The sequence below is a fragment of the Pezoporus wallicus genome, unplaced genomic scaffold, assembly GCF_028554395.1.
Source record: "Pezoporus wallicus isolate ANWC-B61680 ecotype Strahan unplaced genomic scaffold, APGP_CSIRO_Pwel_v1 contig_8341, whole genome shotgun sequence".
Classification (NCBI taxonomy): domain Eukaryota; kingdom Metazoa; phylum Chordata; class Aves; order Psittaciformes; family Psittacidae; genus Pezoporus; species Pezoporus wallicus.
In genome coordinates, this window is record NW_026638083.1 from 3,099,627 (window position 1) to 3,116,793 (window position 17,167).

At 55.3% G+C, this 17,167-nt stretch overlaps 1 protein-coding gene across 1 annotated transcript; it reads right to left on the minus strand.

Moving 5' to 3' along the window:
- Nucleotides 1-1,685: 1,685 nt before the first annotated feature.
- On the minus strand, nucleotides 1,686-15,442 carry DBH (dopamine beta-hydroxylase). Its single transcript, XM_057409182.1, has 12 exons — nucleotides 15,004-15,442; nucleotides 12,749-12,895; nucleotides 11,220-11,477; nucleotides 9,953-10,129; nucleotides 9,476-9,578; nucleotides 7,934-8,100; nucleotides 7,208-7,351; nucleotides 7,063-7,101; nucleotides 6,149-6,208; nucleotides 5,494-5,621; nucleotides 4,782-4,941; nucleotides 1,686-1,833 (listed from the first exon to the last, which is right to left on the minus strand). Exons 1-12 carry the CDS (start codon nucleotides 15,382-15,384, stop codon nucleotides 1,699-1,701), a joined length of 1,899 nt encoding a protein of 632 aa, XP_057265165.1. The 5' UTR covers nucleotides 15,385-15,442; the 3' UTR covers nucleotides 1,686-1,698.
- Nucleotides 15,443-17,167: the final 1,725 nt, after the last annotated feature.

The following is a 17,167-nucleotide window of genomic DNA, read 5'->3' on the forward strand; positions in this document are numbered from 1 at the left end:
AAAGCTCAGAGCAAGTTTAAGCACCAAGCTCTGCCGCTTCCAGTGGTAGTCAGCACCCTTAGGGAGTGGAGCCTGGGGTGTGGAACATGCAGTGCCCGCCCCAGTTTTGGTGGTGGGGCCCCAGCGCTGTCTCGGTGTGCGCTGGCTGTGCCAGAGGGTCCATCTCCAGGTCTGAACGATGACCTTGTCCTTCTGTGGGAGCAAAGGTGGGGTCTGGTTTGCAGCTGTGGGGATGGGGCCATGTTGGTGCTTGGGAGCCTCTGGGTTTGAGATGAGCAGTGCACAGTGATGCTGTGCAGCCCTTGGACTGGGGAGAGGCTCTGGTGCTGTGCCCCAGAGAGTGAAAGACACTCCCGAGGGCGAGTGCTGTTGGAATCTGGGTCCTTGATCTCTGCTGAAGCTTTTACCTGCCTGAAGAAACAATCACACAGCCTGCTTTATTTCCCTTGACTAGGTTTGCTTGGTTTATAACCTCTTTAGAGCTGATTTCAGTTCCTCGGCTTCATGCAACGAGCGCCATGGGCAAGAGCCGGAACTCTCAAATGCTTTGGTTTTACTGGGAACATTGCAAAACGAGTTTGAGGTGATTTTTTCTCTGAACAGGAGGTGATTGCACCCCCTGATCCTGCCCTGATGGAGAGCAGAGGAGGTGGCCCCTGTCCTGACCATTTGTCCTGGGGATAAATGAGGTACCGAGCACGCTGCCTCTCTGTCAGGGATCCACTGCGTGCCTGCCAGGACCGGGTTTTGCTTCAGGTTTTCCCCCATGTTCTGACCCAAGATCTCCCTTATCCCAGGATGGCCGGGAGGGGAGGGCTCAGCTGCCGTCTGCCCTGGATCACCACGTCCCAGTGCAGCAAGGGGCAGGCGCCCAGCCAGGACCAGTGGGCTCTGTGCAGCACCAATGGTCTTTCCTCGGCTTCTCCCAGGCAGTTTCCCCTTTGAGCTCAACAGCAAAGCACAATTTCTAATTTATTTTTTTTACAGTTACATGTTTAATGGGGTTTTTCTGCAGAAAGGTTTCACACGCACACACCCCCCCCCTCGCTGTGTCCCTCCTCCCCATCCCTCCTCCTTTCTAACCCCACCAGAGGTATCATTTGTTCCCAGCCATTGGCGTCTGGTGGCATCAAGACAAATAATCCCCAGCTCAGGGGAGCAGGAGGAGAAGCGTGGCAGGGAGCTTGGTCCCTGCAGCAGGGAGGCAAGTGCTGGGGGTTGTCACAGCATCCCTCCCTCCATCCTCCTGCCCTGCTCCAGGTGCCAGTGTGGGAGAGTGCCCATGGAGCCACCCTGGGCTAGATGGGACTGTGGGGTGCTGGGAAGGCTTGTGTGCTGCTCCCACACAGCTCTGTGCTCTGTGCCTCAGTTTCTCTGCAGGAAAACAAGCTTCTCCGCGCTCCCCAGGGCCGCGCTGGGTTCGGCACAATAGCAAACCTCCACGTTATTATTCTGGGGGCGGAAAGCAGCATTACTCAGAGCCACGATTGCTAATAACACACTAAATATAGCGCCTTCCATCTCCAGAGTACATTCCAAACTCGAGCTCATGAGCCCTAACCCCCTCCCGAGGCAGGGGCCAGGGCACCAGCCAGCACTCCTGTGTGGGCAGGGATCCGGGAGAGCAACAGGACAACGCTCCCGCGGATGCTTCTGCCTGGAGGTGCTCCCCATGGGACGGAAGAAGCAGGCGCTGGGTCAGTCCCTCCTGAGCTCGCCCAGGTCGAGGGGGATGGGGGCAGCAGGCCGAGGCCCCGGGGCGGGCGGGCAGTGTGGGACCGGCTCCCGCAGCCTCTCGGTGATGGTGGGAAGCGGCTGCTTCTCCCACTCACCCTGCAAGAGAGTTCAGCACCATGAGACTGAGCCGGGGCTCTGGTACTCAGAGTCTGTGTTTCTCCCTGTGTGTAAAAATGATCTTTGACTCTTCTCACCCAAACCAGGATGTTTTCTTATGAGATGTTAGTAATTTATCTGTATTGTAGAAGCACCTACACCTCCCCTTAGCAGGTCAGACACCTGCAGCGCACCGCGTTGTGCAAACCCACCACGCTTAGGGAGCTTCCACCCCAGGAAGTGTTACCCACCAAACCAGATGGAGGCAACTCAAACCACGGAGTGGCACCGAGCCTCAGCTCAGCCCTGAAAAGCCCTGTCTCCCAGGTGCCAGCAGGAAGGCTGCTCGGAGGCGACGCTTGCACCGTGCATGTTCATGGGCAGCCGCTGCAGAGCAGGAGGATGCAGCAGCCTGGTGAGGTGCCGCGGGGCTGTCACAGGCATCGGGGCTCAAGGTGACCACAGCTGGGACAAAAGCCCTGCTCTGTGTGTGCATGGGGGCATCTCGTCCTGGCGATGCTCCCCGCAAGGAGGAATCTGCAAGGAGCAATCTGCCAGGGTCAGACAGTGCCGAGAGCTGAGCACTCGGGCAGGATCTAGCCCACATGTTGTGTGTTGGTCCAGGTTGGTGGCTGGCTGAGGGGCTGGGAGGGCACCGCTGGCTCGGGCTGGGCTCTGGTTCGGTGATGCCACGGTTTGGCTGTGCTGCAGTGTGAGCAGGAGGGGGGGGGGTTCTGCATGGGGAGCGAGAGCCATGAGTCACAGCAAGAGGGAAGCTGAAGTTGTGTTCAGATGAAATGTCTCATTGCATGGCAAGTGAAATGGGCAAACCCTGGGAAAGGTGGAGGGTGGTGGGCTTACGGAACTGTCGTGGTTTAAACCCAGTCAGGTAACTTGTTCACTCACTCCCAGTGAGTGGTGCCGAGCTGACAACAATCAAGGTCCGTGTCCGTCTTCCCCCCCCCCTGCACCGGGGCTCTCCCCTTCCCCGCTCCGGAGGAACGGGGAGGAGGATCGAGAGAGTGCAACTCCTACGGGTTGAGACAAGAACAGTCCAGCAACAAATCACCACCGCTACTATCAGCTAAAACAATGATAAGGGAAAATAACAAGGGAAGAGAATACGATACCACCGGCCAAGAAAGCGAGTTCCACCCGGAAGCCCCTGTCCTTCCGGGTAACTCCCAGTTACCCCCCACCCCGGGCATGACGTGCTGTGGTATGGAATACCTCCCCGGCTAGCCCGGGTCAGGCGCCCCGTCTCTGCTTCCTCACAGCCTCCCCTCCTCCCTGGCAGAGCATGAGCCTCACAGAGTCCTTGGTCAGGGTAAACATCACTTAGCAACAACCGAAAACATCGGCTTCACCAACACTGTTCTCAAACTAGAAGTCAAAACACAGCACTGCACCAGTTAACACAAAGGAAAAAACATGACTGCTACTGCTGAACCCAGGACAGGGGCTGACTGGAGAGGGGACATCACGGCAGGGGACCATGGGCTGGAGAAACAACTGTTTTCCTGCACCCTTATTGCTCAAAAGAGCAGTTAATGGTGTTCAGGGTGCGCCTGCTCCAGTTCTGGGCCCCAGACTGAGCCTGCCATCTGCCCTGCCAATGCATTCAAACCCCGTGCTTACCCCTTACCAGCCCTTGGGGTAGGTCAGAGGCATTTATAGTGTCTTTATAGTTGCTTTCAGTGCTTTTGAGTGGAAATTCGAATGTAGAGAGTACAGAGGGTTCACTGCGAGCCCTTGTAGATGCAGGAGACTTGGGGACAGCAAAGTCCCTGCAGCCACTCACAAGTGTTACCCTGAGGTTTTGCTCGGTAATTAACAGTACTCAATCCTTCCAGTAATCTCCTCAGATTTGGGATCGCTGAACTGCAAAACCACAAGCTTAATTAGAGCTGGTGCTTTCCTCTTGGCAGAAGCAGTGTGGAATAAATGAGATGTCTTAAACTGGGGCGGGCTCTGAACACACCGGCAGAGCAGGAGGGGCAGCTCGGCTCCTTCGCCCTCGCTGCGATGCTCCTGACCCAATTTGTGTTGGCATCAGCTCTGCTTTTCTCAAATCGCTTCCCAGCCACTCCCCCCCCCAGCCTCTCTGAAGTCAGGAGACGTGTCTGGGCCATAATTAAGAGGCTTAACTCATAATTCTGCTGCTGCACAAAACTTCTGTACCTTCCCTTTCCCCGCAGCAGAGCTCTACATGGCCAAGAGGTGCCGGGTCTCCAGCACCTGGGTCCCTGGGAAAGGGTTCCAAGGGACTGGAAAGGTTTCTGCCCCTTCAAAGCAGACTTTGCCAAAGGGGATTTACCAGGGCAGAAAGCTGTTGATCTGATACAATCAGCTCCTCATCCTCCAGTGCTGTGGTGGATAGCACTGGATGCAGAAGTAGCATATCACGTAAGTTTGTTACACTGGTGAATGGTGCTGGGAGCTGATGGTGGTAGGGACCATCACTGGTTTGAAATGCTCACCACCATCATTGTCATGGCCATCACTGCTGGGCCTGGTTTTCATTTAAAGATCTCACAGCCCTTTATCCCTCACGTTCTGCCTGGTCGCTGCGTTCGGAGGCTGCACAGGTGCTGTGAGTAATGTGCTCGCTCTGCTGGGCCCTGATGTGCTTTGCCAGAACCCTAAAACCCACCTCGGGCTTCTCCTTGGTTCTGAGCCAGCCCTGCTGAAATGCTCAGCAGCCTCCGAACCGCCTCAGGCAAAGGCAGCTCTGACTGAGCCTGGCCGGGCACAGCCATGGTGCCTCCGACCAGGTTCTTCTAAGCACCAGTGCTGGGCTTGGTGTCCCGCTGCCGACAGCGTTCCCTGAGCAGCTCCAGCTCCCTGCCCTGAGCCCACTGGGATCAGCCTTGTCCTGAGCTTTTAAAAGCTGCCTTTTACCCAGGCCGGGAGTTGCTCTGTGGGGCTCCCTGTAACGCCGTACATACCGGGAACCGGACAGCAGAGGATTTGTTGCAGTGCATTGAGATCGGAGCAAAGCTGTAGAGGGATTTCAGCACATCCCTGTTGAACGTGTTCCAGGGGACAGAGTAAAACTGCTGTGGGACGGAGACCTGCGGACACGTGCACACCTCCTCGTCGTTAAACCTGAAGGTAGGAGAAATGCGATGCTGAGAGGCAGCGGCGCTGTCCCCTGTCAGCACCGGATGTGTCAAGTTCTCCCTGCTTAAAGCTCAGCCTGGAACAGCTCCGAAGTTGGTGTTGGGAGCAAGGAGAGCTCAGCACAGCCGGCAGCAACATGGGGAGATCCGGGACTGCCTGTGAGCAGGACACCCAGTGCGAGGGCAGCATCTCGCACCTTGTCCTGTGGGTGAGTGAGCTGCAGCCTGCTCCCCTGGCAGGGATGCTTGGAGTCTGCCTTGGGTTACAACAAGTACTTTGCACGCACTGGCACTTGCTGGGAAGTCTCTTCCTGGGAATGCTCTCCCTTCCCAGCTGTTCTCCCCTTAAATCCCTGGGTTTGGCTGCCCGTGCTGGGGCTGGGGAGTGCAGGGCTGTGCCCCAGCTCCTGAACCTGCACGGCCCAAGTGCCCCCATGCCCACTGCACAGCCAAGGCCTCAGAGCCTGTGCTGAGCTCTTTCCCAGCATCACAAGCCAAGGGTGCTGCCGTGTCCGTCTCCCCTGGGCACAGCCGGTACCTGTTGACGAGGTTGAAGTACCGGTGCAGGTAGCCCGGATCCACGGCACTTTTGCAGAGCTCCAGCTGGGTCCGGGGGTAGTAGTGCACGTAGTTCACACACATCTCCTCCAGGATGCCGAACCCTCCCTGTGCACAGACACCAGGGTCTGGCTCTGCCCTGCTAGGGCTCAGAGCTCACACCCGTGTGCACACACACCTATAGATGCACCCCTTCATGTGCAGGGTGGGCAGTGCTCTGCTCATCTGCCTTTTATGCAAGGACAGACTTTGAGGCTAGATTGTGTGTTTTACAGTAAAATGCAGATTTCCTATAATCCCTCTGCTATATTTAGCTTTGTGTCTGTTGATGGTACCTCTGACAGGCTCTTTTTTTACTGCCTATGTAAGAAAATAACATGAACTGTCAAAAAATGCCACTTCTCTTTAATTACAATTAATCCCCAGTGGAAGAGCGTGTGATGGGAATTAGTGACACATGCTGCTTCTCAATTAGCTCCTTGGCATCCTGCTGCAGGCAGCAGAGCCCTGTGGGCTCACTCTTTTACCACCCTCCCCCTGGGTTCTGGCTGTGATTCAGCCTGAGCTCATGCGGGTGCCTGTTTAGCGGGCGTCCCCAGCCCTGGGGTGCAGCACGGGCCAGACCCTGCACTCACCACAGTGGCTCGGCTCCGGTCCTCCGTGTTGTAAGTGCAGGTCGTGATGAGCTCGTCACCCTGCGGGGTTCAGAGGCACGTGTGGGTGTCAGAGCGCGGCGTTTCCTGTCTCTGATCAGGGGATCAGGGAGCTCGGAGCGCAGCAGATCTCTGCTCCCCACAGCGGAGCAGCCCCCGGGGCAGCCTGTTCCCTCCAGCACCGCTGCAGTGCCGCCGGAGCGCCGGCTGCACCGCCCAGGAGATTCCCTTGGGCAGCACCCCAGGGATGGCGTCTCCCACTTCCCTTAGAGTCTTCACTTAGAGTTCACTCCAGCAGCGTTTTGAACTGCCAGACCTGGACCCTACTTGATGGCACAACTGCCTCCCTGGCACGGTCGGCGCTGGAGCCCACAGGGACAACCTGAAGCACAGCCTGGGTACGGTTTCAATGGGTGCTGTGTCTTTTGAGCAGGTCTTGGAGCACAATGGCTCCTGTAGGTACTCTTCACGCTGCAGCCAGGTCCTTTCTCACCCACACAGCCCCGGGGCATGCCCAGCCTCTGTTTTACCACCCTTTCCCACTACATTTTCTGCCAAAGCTCTTCTTCCACAGGGAAGGAGATGGCACCTCCAGTGCATGCGTGGGTTACCCTCACACCCCGAGGAGCCTCCCTTTGCTAGAGGAAGCCCAGCTAAATGAGGTGCTTCATTTGGCTCCCGGCACTGTTCATTTGCCCACACACCGGTTTTGTGCCATATGAGATGAGCCCCAGTGTCCCCGAGGCATCCACACAGGGGTGGGAGATGTGATTGGGGGCACAGGGATCCTGTTCTCCTGCAGCCCGCAGGGGAGGGGATGAGGTGATGTAAAGGGGGGCTCAGGCTGAGGGGTCATGGGAAGCTCTTTGCGCCCTCTGGGTTTTGGAGCTACTCACTGGAAAAACTGGAACCACCTCCTTCAGCATGCGGATATCCTGGAGGGAAGGAAGGGGCCGTGTCAGGGCAAGGCAGTGGCTCTGTGCACAGGGCACGCACAGGTGATGCGCAGTGGGACCCCCCCTGCCCCTGCAGACCCCATACCTGGAAGTGGGGGCTATAGTGATCATCTGAGTTCACGACCTGCCGCTCCCGCCCATCCCGCGACAGCACCGTCACCACTTTCCTTCCTGCCAGGTGAGTGTGGAGCTGGGAGGCGAAGATGTGGATGCCGGCAGCAGGCAGAGCCTGTGGGAAGGATGGCTCAAGCCCCTGTCCCTGACCCCATCCCTCGCCCATCTCCACTCCGGAGCATCCCCTTGTTGTGTGCTCGGGACCGGCCACCCCCACACCGGCTCCCCCACAGGGGTTTGGGATGGCACAAATGATCCCTTTTGGGTAGGCCCTACAAAAAACACCTACTAAAGCTTCCCTGAGAGGAAGGAAGGCATTTTGAAACCATCTTTGAGAGAGCTCTTGGTGAGCTCCTTGGAAGCAGATGCCAGTGTTCCTATCACCATGGGGGAAAGCACCACTGGGGCACAGCCAGCTTGGCAGTAAGTTTTACGGGAATGATACCCTGGAGAGCAGAGCAGATGGCTCCCCAGGAGAGCTGCTTTGAGGGGGACTCAGCGCATCCCAAACAGCTGCTCACTGTTTGTTCTACATGGCAGATTTTTCTTTCCAGTGCTACCTCATAGTAAGGGGCTCAAGGACTTTAAAACTGGGAATCAGGAGCCCAGAGCTTTGAGCTGTATCACTGCTGTCTGGGACCTGGGAAAAGACCTCTCTTCTCCAAGGCAGAGCAGGGCAGAGAGGATGGGGACTCACCAGCTGGGTGCACTTGTCGGTGCAATAGCCTGTGAGGACGAAGGCGTCCTCGCCCGGGGGAATGGCCATCACCGGCGTGTAGACCAAGCCCAGCTCCATGATGCCGGCATCGTGGCGACGCAGGGTGGCCGTGTAATAGAGGCGGATCCCTGAGGAGTCGCGGCGCCCTGCCAGGTGAGAGGACAAGGCTGCGGGTGGAGATGGGCACCAGCCTCTCCTGCAGCTTCCTCAGGGGTGCAGTTTTATATCCCAGGTATTTTCAAGCAAGTCTCTATTGAGTGGCCCCAGGCACGTGCCTGGTCCCCTGGAGAGGTCACCAACCTGAGGCTGAATTTCTCCCAAGAGTGTAAGATAAGGAGTACCTCTGGAGAGCCCAGGGCAGTGCTTTGGAGAATCCTCCAGAGATATGGCTCATTGCATCTTCTTAACTGATGCTTCCAAAAAGTTAAGGCCGTGCTGTTATTTACTGGGGGCCTGGCAGGAGGAGACATCCCTGAGGAGCAAGTACTCCTTGCACTTGGAAAGCTTCTGGTCCCTCCTGCATTTGAGTTAGCTCTATTTAACCTCCCCTCAGGAGCTGGCGGGAGCTGGAGAAGCCCCTGTGCCCGTGATGTGCCTTGGCATATGTGGACCGTGGGGCAGGTGGAGGCAGCAGCGAGCTCTGCTGAGATGCAAAGCCAAGCTCTGGCTCCCATTTGCTACCCAGCTTTGTGAACAAAGGGAAAGAGCAGGATCAGTCAGTCAGGAGGGGCCCGGCCGGCTCTGAACTCCCTGTTTCTGGGCTGGAGCCACCCAGGGATAAGAATAACGGGGGAAACACTATTGGTCAACATGCAAAAGCAGAATAATTATGAAAGATGTGAGCTCTGTATTTATAGAAGTGTTTCTTCTTGAGTTGCTGAATGTGCTGTGATTGATCTACAGTACATATGCTCTGGTCTCCTAAAAATACACTTGGGTAGTTAAGGAGCTACTTGGGTTTATGTTAATGAAGAAACTGAGTTGTTTGTAATCCTTTTTTTTTCCCAAATGTGTCTCCTGACGATGCTATGAAGCAGGAGCACCAGTGAAACATCTCAGCTCCCCCATCCCAGGCAGGCTGCTGCTGTCTCTCTGGTGACTGGCTCTGAGCTCAGCCCTACCACCACCGCCTTGCACAGACCCTGGAGGGGCACCCTAAGAGGCTCAGCTAGGCACTGCTGTTGCCTTGGATCACAGCCCTTCAGGAACACTGTGCAGGGCAGGTTTCTGCCCTTGGGAATCAGTCAGGCTCCCTTCCCCAAGCATCCCTCCAGCTGCTGGGCAGCAGGAGGATGTGGGCAACCTGCAGTGAGGATGGCTTTGCTGAGACCCCAAAGGCAGCAGCCTGGTGGGGATTTAATACATTCCTCCTTCTAGGACTGGTCTGGGCTCTCAGGTCTCCAGAAAGTTGGCTATGATTTTGGTCAGGTTTCTCCTGTGTGGAATGTGGAGCCTCCCCAGCAGGGTGGCATTCCCTGGCTTTACCTGCCCCTCACCAGGCATCACCCATCGCACACCCACCTTTAAATATCAGGGGATTGTGGTAATGAACCTCGAGGCGCAAGTATCTGGAGGAGCCTGGGCCACCAAAGGCAATACCTGCTTCTTCGGGGTAGTAGAAAGGCTGGAAGCAGAGGGAGGGTGTTAGGGGAGATGTGGGATGGCTTTCCTGGGGACAGGGCTGAAAAGGGAAATGTCTGGGCATAATGCTGACCCCCACTGTGGGCTGAGGGACATTACTTGTGCTCTTGGTTGTGCTTGGAGAGCTGGCCTTGCTTCCAAAGGCTTCCTGCATGCCAACATGCACATGCAATGGCATAGGTACTGAGCAGGGGCATCACACTGACCTGTGGCGGGTGGGCTGGGGTGAGGTGGAAACTTGGACCCATTCATGGGGAGGATGGGGAGATCAGGCAGGGCTGCACCCAAAGGGGCAAGCAGGAAGGGTGGGGAGGCAGCAGGAATGCACCCATGGTACTGGTCCCATCTCGCACCCACCTGCGCTCCCATGGCCCACGCCGCAAGCACGTGCCTGCAGTAGTTGAGCTGCTCTGGCTTCATCTTGGAGTCACAGGGGCCGTTGTAGTGGGGGAAGCTGTCGAACTCGGCAGCACACTGGAAGACTTCCATGTGGTGGACCAAGACCTCGTTGCCCGCCGTGATCACTGGCTCATACTGCAAAGCAGCACCCAAGGAGGAGGCATTAAGACCGTTTGCTGGAGCCCATCTCCGGTGGCTGCTGCCTGTGCAGGCTCCAGCAGAAGCCCGAGGCACGGATGTTGCTGCCCGTTACTGAACGGGGACAATTTCTGTTGCGTAATGGGGAGGGAAGGTTGTGCTGCACCTGATCAGCAGCAGATCTTCGTCTGCTTTGTGATGGCTGAGCCCTTTGCCAGGTTTCAGGGCTGGGGTGACCCTGGGGACATTGCAGTTTCCTGCAGAGGGTCCTCGCCCCCTTGCAGTACCTGTGCCCGCAGCTACTGGGGTTTGATTATAGCCAGCAGCTGCTTGGGGCACAGAGGGGGATTTAGGCTAGAAAGAAACTTTAAACAAGCCCAAGGAAGGGCTCTGGCTAAAAGCACCAGCTGCAGACATGGTCTGCAGCAGCGGGAAGGGAGCAGGAGTTACGCACTTTTTACTTACACACAGATGATTCATTTCACACCATCTGCTACAGAGAAAATCCTCCTCCCCAGTTTTCCTCTGCAGCATCGTCTCTACCCTGTAAATGGCTACGCTCTCGCTTCGGTCAGGTTCTCCCTCTCCCACTGTGTTCTTTGGCCCTGGGTGAGCGAGGGCACCCCCTGAGCCTGGACAGGGCGACCGATGCTATCGATGCTCTGCCAGCAGCTCAAGATGGGCCTCAGACCAACCTCACCCTGCCCTTCCCTGGGCCCAGGCTGCCTGCACGGCTCCCTGTGTGCCATGATCCTGCTGCGAGTCCACCCTGACAGCTACAGCTCTGCCTCCTGCAGGGATCAGCTTTGTAAGGGAGCTGCGTTGAGCCTGCTCTGGTACTTGCTCACTGTGCCGGGTGGAAAGTCACCAATCTGTCACCCATTCTGGGCTCTCCAGGAGATGTAAGGGTGCTACTGGCTAGTGGGATGGCTCTGGGAAATGGTTTGGTACCATGCTGGGAACATGTTTGGGCCTGAAAGCTTCCCTGTGAAAGGGTGGGGAAGAGCTGAACTTGGCAGTGTAGCTGAATGTGAACCCGGTGGCCGATCTGGACCAGGGAAGGTAACCCCCTTCTCCTGCCTCTTACCATGATAATGTGGTGCTTGGGGAAGCCATGTGGGAGCTCTGCCATGTAACACCAGTAGGTTGTCTCCTGGCTGGGAATGACAATGTCAGGGGCTGTTATCTCCATGGTCTTCATGTCACTGGGCAGCTCGGGGATGGTGATGTTGGGCTTTAGCAGCTGTACCCTCTGCAGTCCCCTGTGGATGGCAGAGATGTTGATGGCTTGGAGGGAATGGACTGGTTTCTCCAGGATTCCATAGATGAGGTGCACGGTGCCATCCTGAAGGGAGAGCAAAATGTATCAGGCAGTTTTTCATGCAGGATCATGAACTGCATGGACTATCAGCACCAGCACTGGTGTCATGAATCCAGGAATGTGCCTCTTGACACGTTTTGACACGTGACCTCACCAGTAGTTCACTTTGCTGTCCTAAGACTAGATGACAGGGCATTCCTTTGGCTGACATGATCACAGAGGGTTTCCTACCAGCTGGGAGTCTGAAGTTTCCCTTGGGTAGCATCAGTAAAGGTAACATCTCCTCTCTGCTCTTTCAGAGCCCCTCATCCCTCCTGAGCTGGAGGCTGGGACAGCCACGCCAGGGTTCACACCACCCTGCAGCCCCAACCTCACCCCCAGGCAGCAACATGGGGAGGAACAGCAGAAACAAAACTTCTCCCTCAAATCCTCCCTTTCTCCAGCTCCTGTTGGGTGGTACCACAAGAAGCTCTGCTGAAAGCCTACTGCAAGCAAGGAAGTTGCTGCTGAACCCAGTGAGCTCTGGACAGGAGATCAGAAAGAAAGGAAAAAGAGCACAACTTTTCCTTAAAGGACCAGAGAGCAGAGACCTGCAAGTCTTTTCCCAGTTCACACAGCAGGTTTTTCCCTTCCAGGGCTCTCTGTTTTGGCAGGCGGTAGACGTTTCTCGCCACCGACAAGCTTCTGAAAACCAGCAACAGAAAGTCGAGGGTGCTCTGTGCCCACGCTGGCTTTAAAATATCCTGCCCACCAAAGGCTTTCATCTGCAGTGAGCCTTGCACCGATTCCTGCCTGCACCCGGGTCCATGGCTGAGACCCTGAAGCTCTTTGACATCTCGGCTCAGAAGGTTTTTCCATATCCCATCTCACAGGTGAGTGGGGAATGCAGACCCCAAACCACATGCAAGTGCACAGCAGCAGTTCCGCTTGCCTCCAGCTCCTGCCATACCCCTCTTTGCCTCTCATTGAACACCACCAACACCTTTTTGTAACACTCCAAACAGTTGGCTCCAGACTGCAAACCAGAGTGATGCAGGAGGGTATTTATATAGACCTAACACATGCTTAACAGGAGGGGATGATGCAAATGAGCTAAAATCTACACTTTATAGAGGTTATAAGGGGTTGTAAATAGATCCTTCCAAACATTACTCATGTCCCAGGACTGACATCTGTAGCATGCTTCCCTTCTGCCCTAGACAGAGCAAACACCTGATGCTGTGCCCGAAACAAAGCACTGGTCAGGTACAACCATGCAGGTTGGGTTCAGAGCTCTGCCCAGGGTGGTGCCGTACCTCTATGAGATAGTCCTTGGGGTCACAGGTGCTGAAGGCTCTTCTGAAGAGGAGGTAGAGCCCCTCAGGAGCCCTCCAGGCCCCAAGGAGCTGGTAGTCCTGCTGTGAGTCCATGTGGAGCTGCCCCTGGGCATCGCTCCAGGCATCCTGTGGGAGGAAGAGCACGCGCTCAGTGGGAACCAGGCGCTGACCACCGGCAGCACTGCACCTTGAGTCCTGCTCACCCTCCACGTCCCAGGGCGGAGGGAGCCTGTGTTTCGGTTCCCCCCAGCCTCGGTCCAGCAGCCCATGGCCCCCGCCACGGGAGCCCTGTGAAAGAGGTGACCCAGCAGCGACAGGCTGCAGAAAGACCTTCCCAAGTTGAGGTGCACCTGGGGAAAGCCCGGAGGGACACGGGGAGGTGTTACGTCGGTCTGTGCTGTGGTTTGAGTGTCCTTGGCTGGGGAGGGACCCGCAGGGGTTGATGTGCTCTGCGAGACCCCTGCTACAAAGTGCTCCCAGTTCAAACTCAGACCCTTGCTGGGCTGCAGTGTCACCCTAGAAACTGCCACGTCAAAATCCTTCATTTGTTGTGGCCAATGCTCCCGGCAGCCCAGCATGGCCTCCCCAGAGCTGCTCGCTGGTGACGATGGTGACAAAGCCACATGGAGAAGCAGAGCAGTAAGTTACTCCTGTGCTCCTCTGAAGGTTTGGAATATGAAATCATACAATAATTTGGATCTGAACAATGCTGTTGTCTCGTTCTTTTGCGTCACCCATTGATATCTTTGGTTTACAGACAGAAAGCACCTAGGAAGTACCTCACTGTATGTACACGAGTGGGACTGGTTCTCTTATCTTAGGGAACAAACAGAAGGAAAAAAGAATAAAGCATCTTGGCTCCATTTCAGCCAGAAGTGTAGAGTGATTTTTCAAGAACATATTGTCCTTAGAGGGGGAGAGTGAAATCAGCTACATGAAGCTAGCATGACATTTGTCTACATAGGAATATGGTGTGCAAATTGATCTCATAATACATGGGGGGTTAAGCAAATTTGGATCCTTTTAAAAAGCTGACATACTTGTCCAGAAGAAAGGCTGTTTCGAGAGAGAAAACCAGGATTGGAAAGACTTACAGAAACCTCCTTGCAGGATGCTGATGCTGCTCACCAGCCGAAAGAGAAAGCCCAAATGCTGCCCAGTGCTTAATGCAGTGGTGTTTGTCATTCAATGAACACATGAAAGCAGATTAAAAATGATCCTTTTTGGGTTTTTTACATGATTCGGTGAAATACTGTAGCATTTGAGCCACCACACAACCGGAATGCTGGTAATTAGCAGGAAAACAGTACAGATAAGAAGCCCTTCTTTTCATCCTTTTATTACGCTGCAGCTCACACTGCGGCTGATGGTGAAAGAATGTGTTTTATGGTTAATTTGAAGTAAGTAGAGAGGTAAAATTTAACTTACTGGAAAGCCTTACATGCGGAAAAATGTGAACTGCTTTCTGCAGCCAGGCATGGTTGCAATGAATCCTTATGTGGTGCTCTGGGGACAGGGAGCTGCTGGAGAGCAGGGGTTGTACCTGCAACTGCCACCCCAGCGGGAAGACAAAGCAACCATGACCCTGGCCAAGCCACCAGTGCCAGGCAGGACGGGGGTTGCAGCAGCACTGTCACATCAAACAGCAAAATGAGCTGTGCGTCCCTGGGCTGCACCAGGCGTTTGCAGGGTGCCCAGAGGTGTTTGCACGTGGGGTTCCTGGTAACGCTGCTGCAGGCACTGGAGCTGTTTTCCATGTGCTGCCCATCCCTGCGGCCATGGCAGGAGCAGCCTCTGGCTGGTGACTCCTGCACTGGCTCAGTGTCATTAATGGGAGCTGTGGTTAGCTTTTACTGTGACTGACCACAGCCCACGAGCGAACCAGGGTGTTGTTGGACTCACTCTGTGTGCACGTGTGAGCTGGTCTGCACAGCCACCGGTAGCTCTTTGACCTACGCGCAGCAGAGACACCCAGGCTCTGGCTCCACTCTGCCTTGCTGATGTATTTATTCTTTCTCTGATTTAAGATCCCATGCCAAGCCCATAGTGCAGACCTGATCTGTGGGTCCCTCTGGCATAGAAACCTCCAGCCCCTTCAGGATCCCTTCCACCTGAGCAGCAGCAGTGGTCCAGCGTGTGCCGTGCTCTGGACCAGCCCTGTTTCCAAACCACAAGCCAGATTCACCTGCGAGGAGGCAACCCCAAAGCAGTTGTGCAAAGACACAGCGACTCACCCCAAAGTAGGAGTTGTGCCCATCGCTCCAGAGCACGGCCAGGTCCGCGTTCTCAAACTCGCCCCTGTCTGACATTCCGAAGAGGAGCCCGAACTGCAGGTCCCTGACAAGGAGCTGGAAATGCACGGCTTGCTTGGGATAGCTGACGTTCCAGGAGAGCTCCAGCAGCCCCTGGGGATCCAGGGGCACCTTGTAGGGAAAATCACTCCCACGGGGTGCCCAGCCCTGCAGGGCCACCACCAAGATGACCAGGAACACCGCGATCATGGTGAAGTACATGGATGCCACTTCCCGCAGCTTGAAGCTGGGACAGGAGCAGGGCTTGCTCCCGGAGGTCTGCATGCTGGGCAGGATGGCACCCGCACGCCTGGCTTTGCCCATTTATGTGCTGGCCCTCCTGGGCAAGCTGGGTAAGTGAGAGACCTTAATTGCATTCGGTTGTTGGGAAATTGGACTGTTCTATTGACCCCCCACCTCCTGGCCAAACACTTGTCATTTGCTGCTTCCCCTTAATTGGCTCTAATTGCACATGGACATTATCAATAGCAATTGAATTTGACTGGGCTGATGTTATTCACTCTTAAATCTTCCTTAGTGGCTGGAAAGGGCTGTTTACTCGCAGGCTGCTCTTGCTGAGCCCTGCGTGGACATCTCTGCCCTGCCTGTGCTGCCTCCTGCCCAGCTCCACAGCTGGCCCTGCCTGCCCTCTGAGGGGCAAGAGCTCTGGGATAGCCCCAGGAGCATCCCAGCCACAGATCCTAACTGGGATCACTTATGGAAAGGTGGCCAGACTGGGGGGAGTCAGACCCCACCACAATACCCCATGGGGATGCATTGCCTCTGGAGGGCTCCTCAGGAACTCGGTTTACTTTTCCAGGTGGAAAAATGACAATTTTGGTTAGCAACTGCCACGGGCACTGAGTTCTATTCTTCTCAGCCTCCTGCATGGCAGCTCCCGGCTGCTCCTCTCCCCTGTCTCCTCAACAGAGGGCTTTGCAGTGCCCAGATTTCACCCTTCAGAGCACCTGGGAGAAACAAGGGCTCAGCAGTGCTGCCCCAGGCAGCTCTTTAGGATGTGCTTCCCCTCTCAGATTACTCTAGAATGGGACAAGGAGAGAATATCTGCCCTGCACTGATTACTTCAATAATTATCCCCTGATGTTGAGTATCTCAGGAATAGGAAGGCAAATGGGAGATGCTGCAGGCTTTGAGATTTTGCTCTTCTGCTTTCTAACAATGTAATTAGCAAAAGGAGCCCTGATCACACGCAGGACCTTGTCTGAGCTCCCTGGCACCAAGTAATATTGACAGTGTTTGGAATATTTTCCCTGCAGAGCTAAATGCCAGAGAAAACACTCATTTCCCTCAAACTCCCCTCAAGGTCCAACCTACCTGCACCTTCAGAGAGGTTAAATATTTGTTATGTCTTTGCTTCTGTAACAGATGGGACTTTGGCAGTTTAAAGACGCCTTTTGTCTCTTCCCCCTCCCCCTTCTCGTTTGTTTAAGGGCTGATGTATTCTCTTTTGGCTATTAGCTTTTCTACATTAATTGGAATTGTAATGAACTGCCTCTAGCTCCTTGATGCACATACGCGCCTTGCTTTAGTCTCTGAGTTTGTGGTCTTGTTTTATTAATGCCGCTCACGTGATAAGTGATGCTCTCGGATGCCTTCCATGCGGAGTCCCCTCCAGTCCCCTCTGCGTCTTGGGTTTCACTTGTGGTCCTTGCAGCAATGTCATGGGGGCAGATCCACGTTTCCCAGCCCTGTGTAAGGAGGAGAAATAGATCCAGCTCAGTGCCCAGGTGTTTTAATGAACCATCAGTGAGTTCATCTCCATGTTAATTTCAATGAGGTTTTACTGTCCTAAGACACAGCCATTGCTCAGGAATGCAGCAATTGATCCGGAGTGTCTCTCCTTGTCAAGTGACCTGCTGGGAAGAGGTTTTGGTCTGTCATTAGCTTTATCAGGCAAAAGGCCAAAGCAGAGAGAACTGGGAGCTGCGCTCTCCCCAGCGAGCACGTCCCTCACCCCATCGCTTGCCCCACGGGTGCAGTGACCCCAGCGCACAGCACAGCCCCACACCAGCTCTCATGCTGCTCTGTCACCTCTAAAAGCCCGTGTCCGGGTAGCGCGATGTGCAGGAGGTCATTAGAGCTGCTG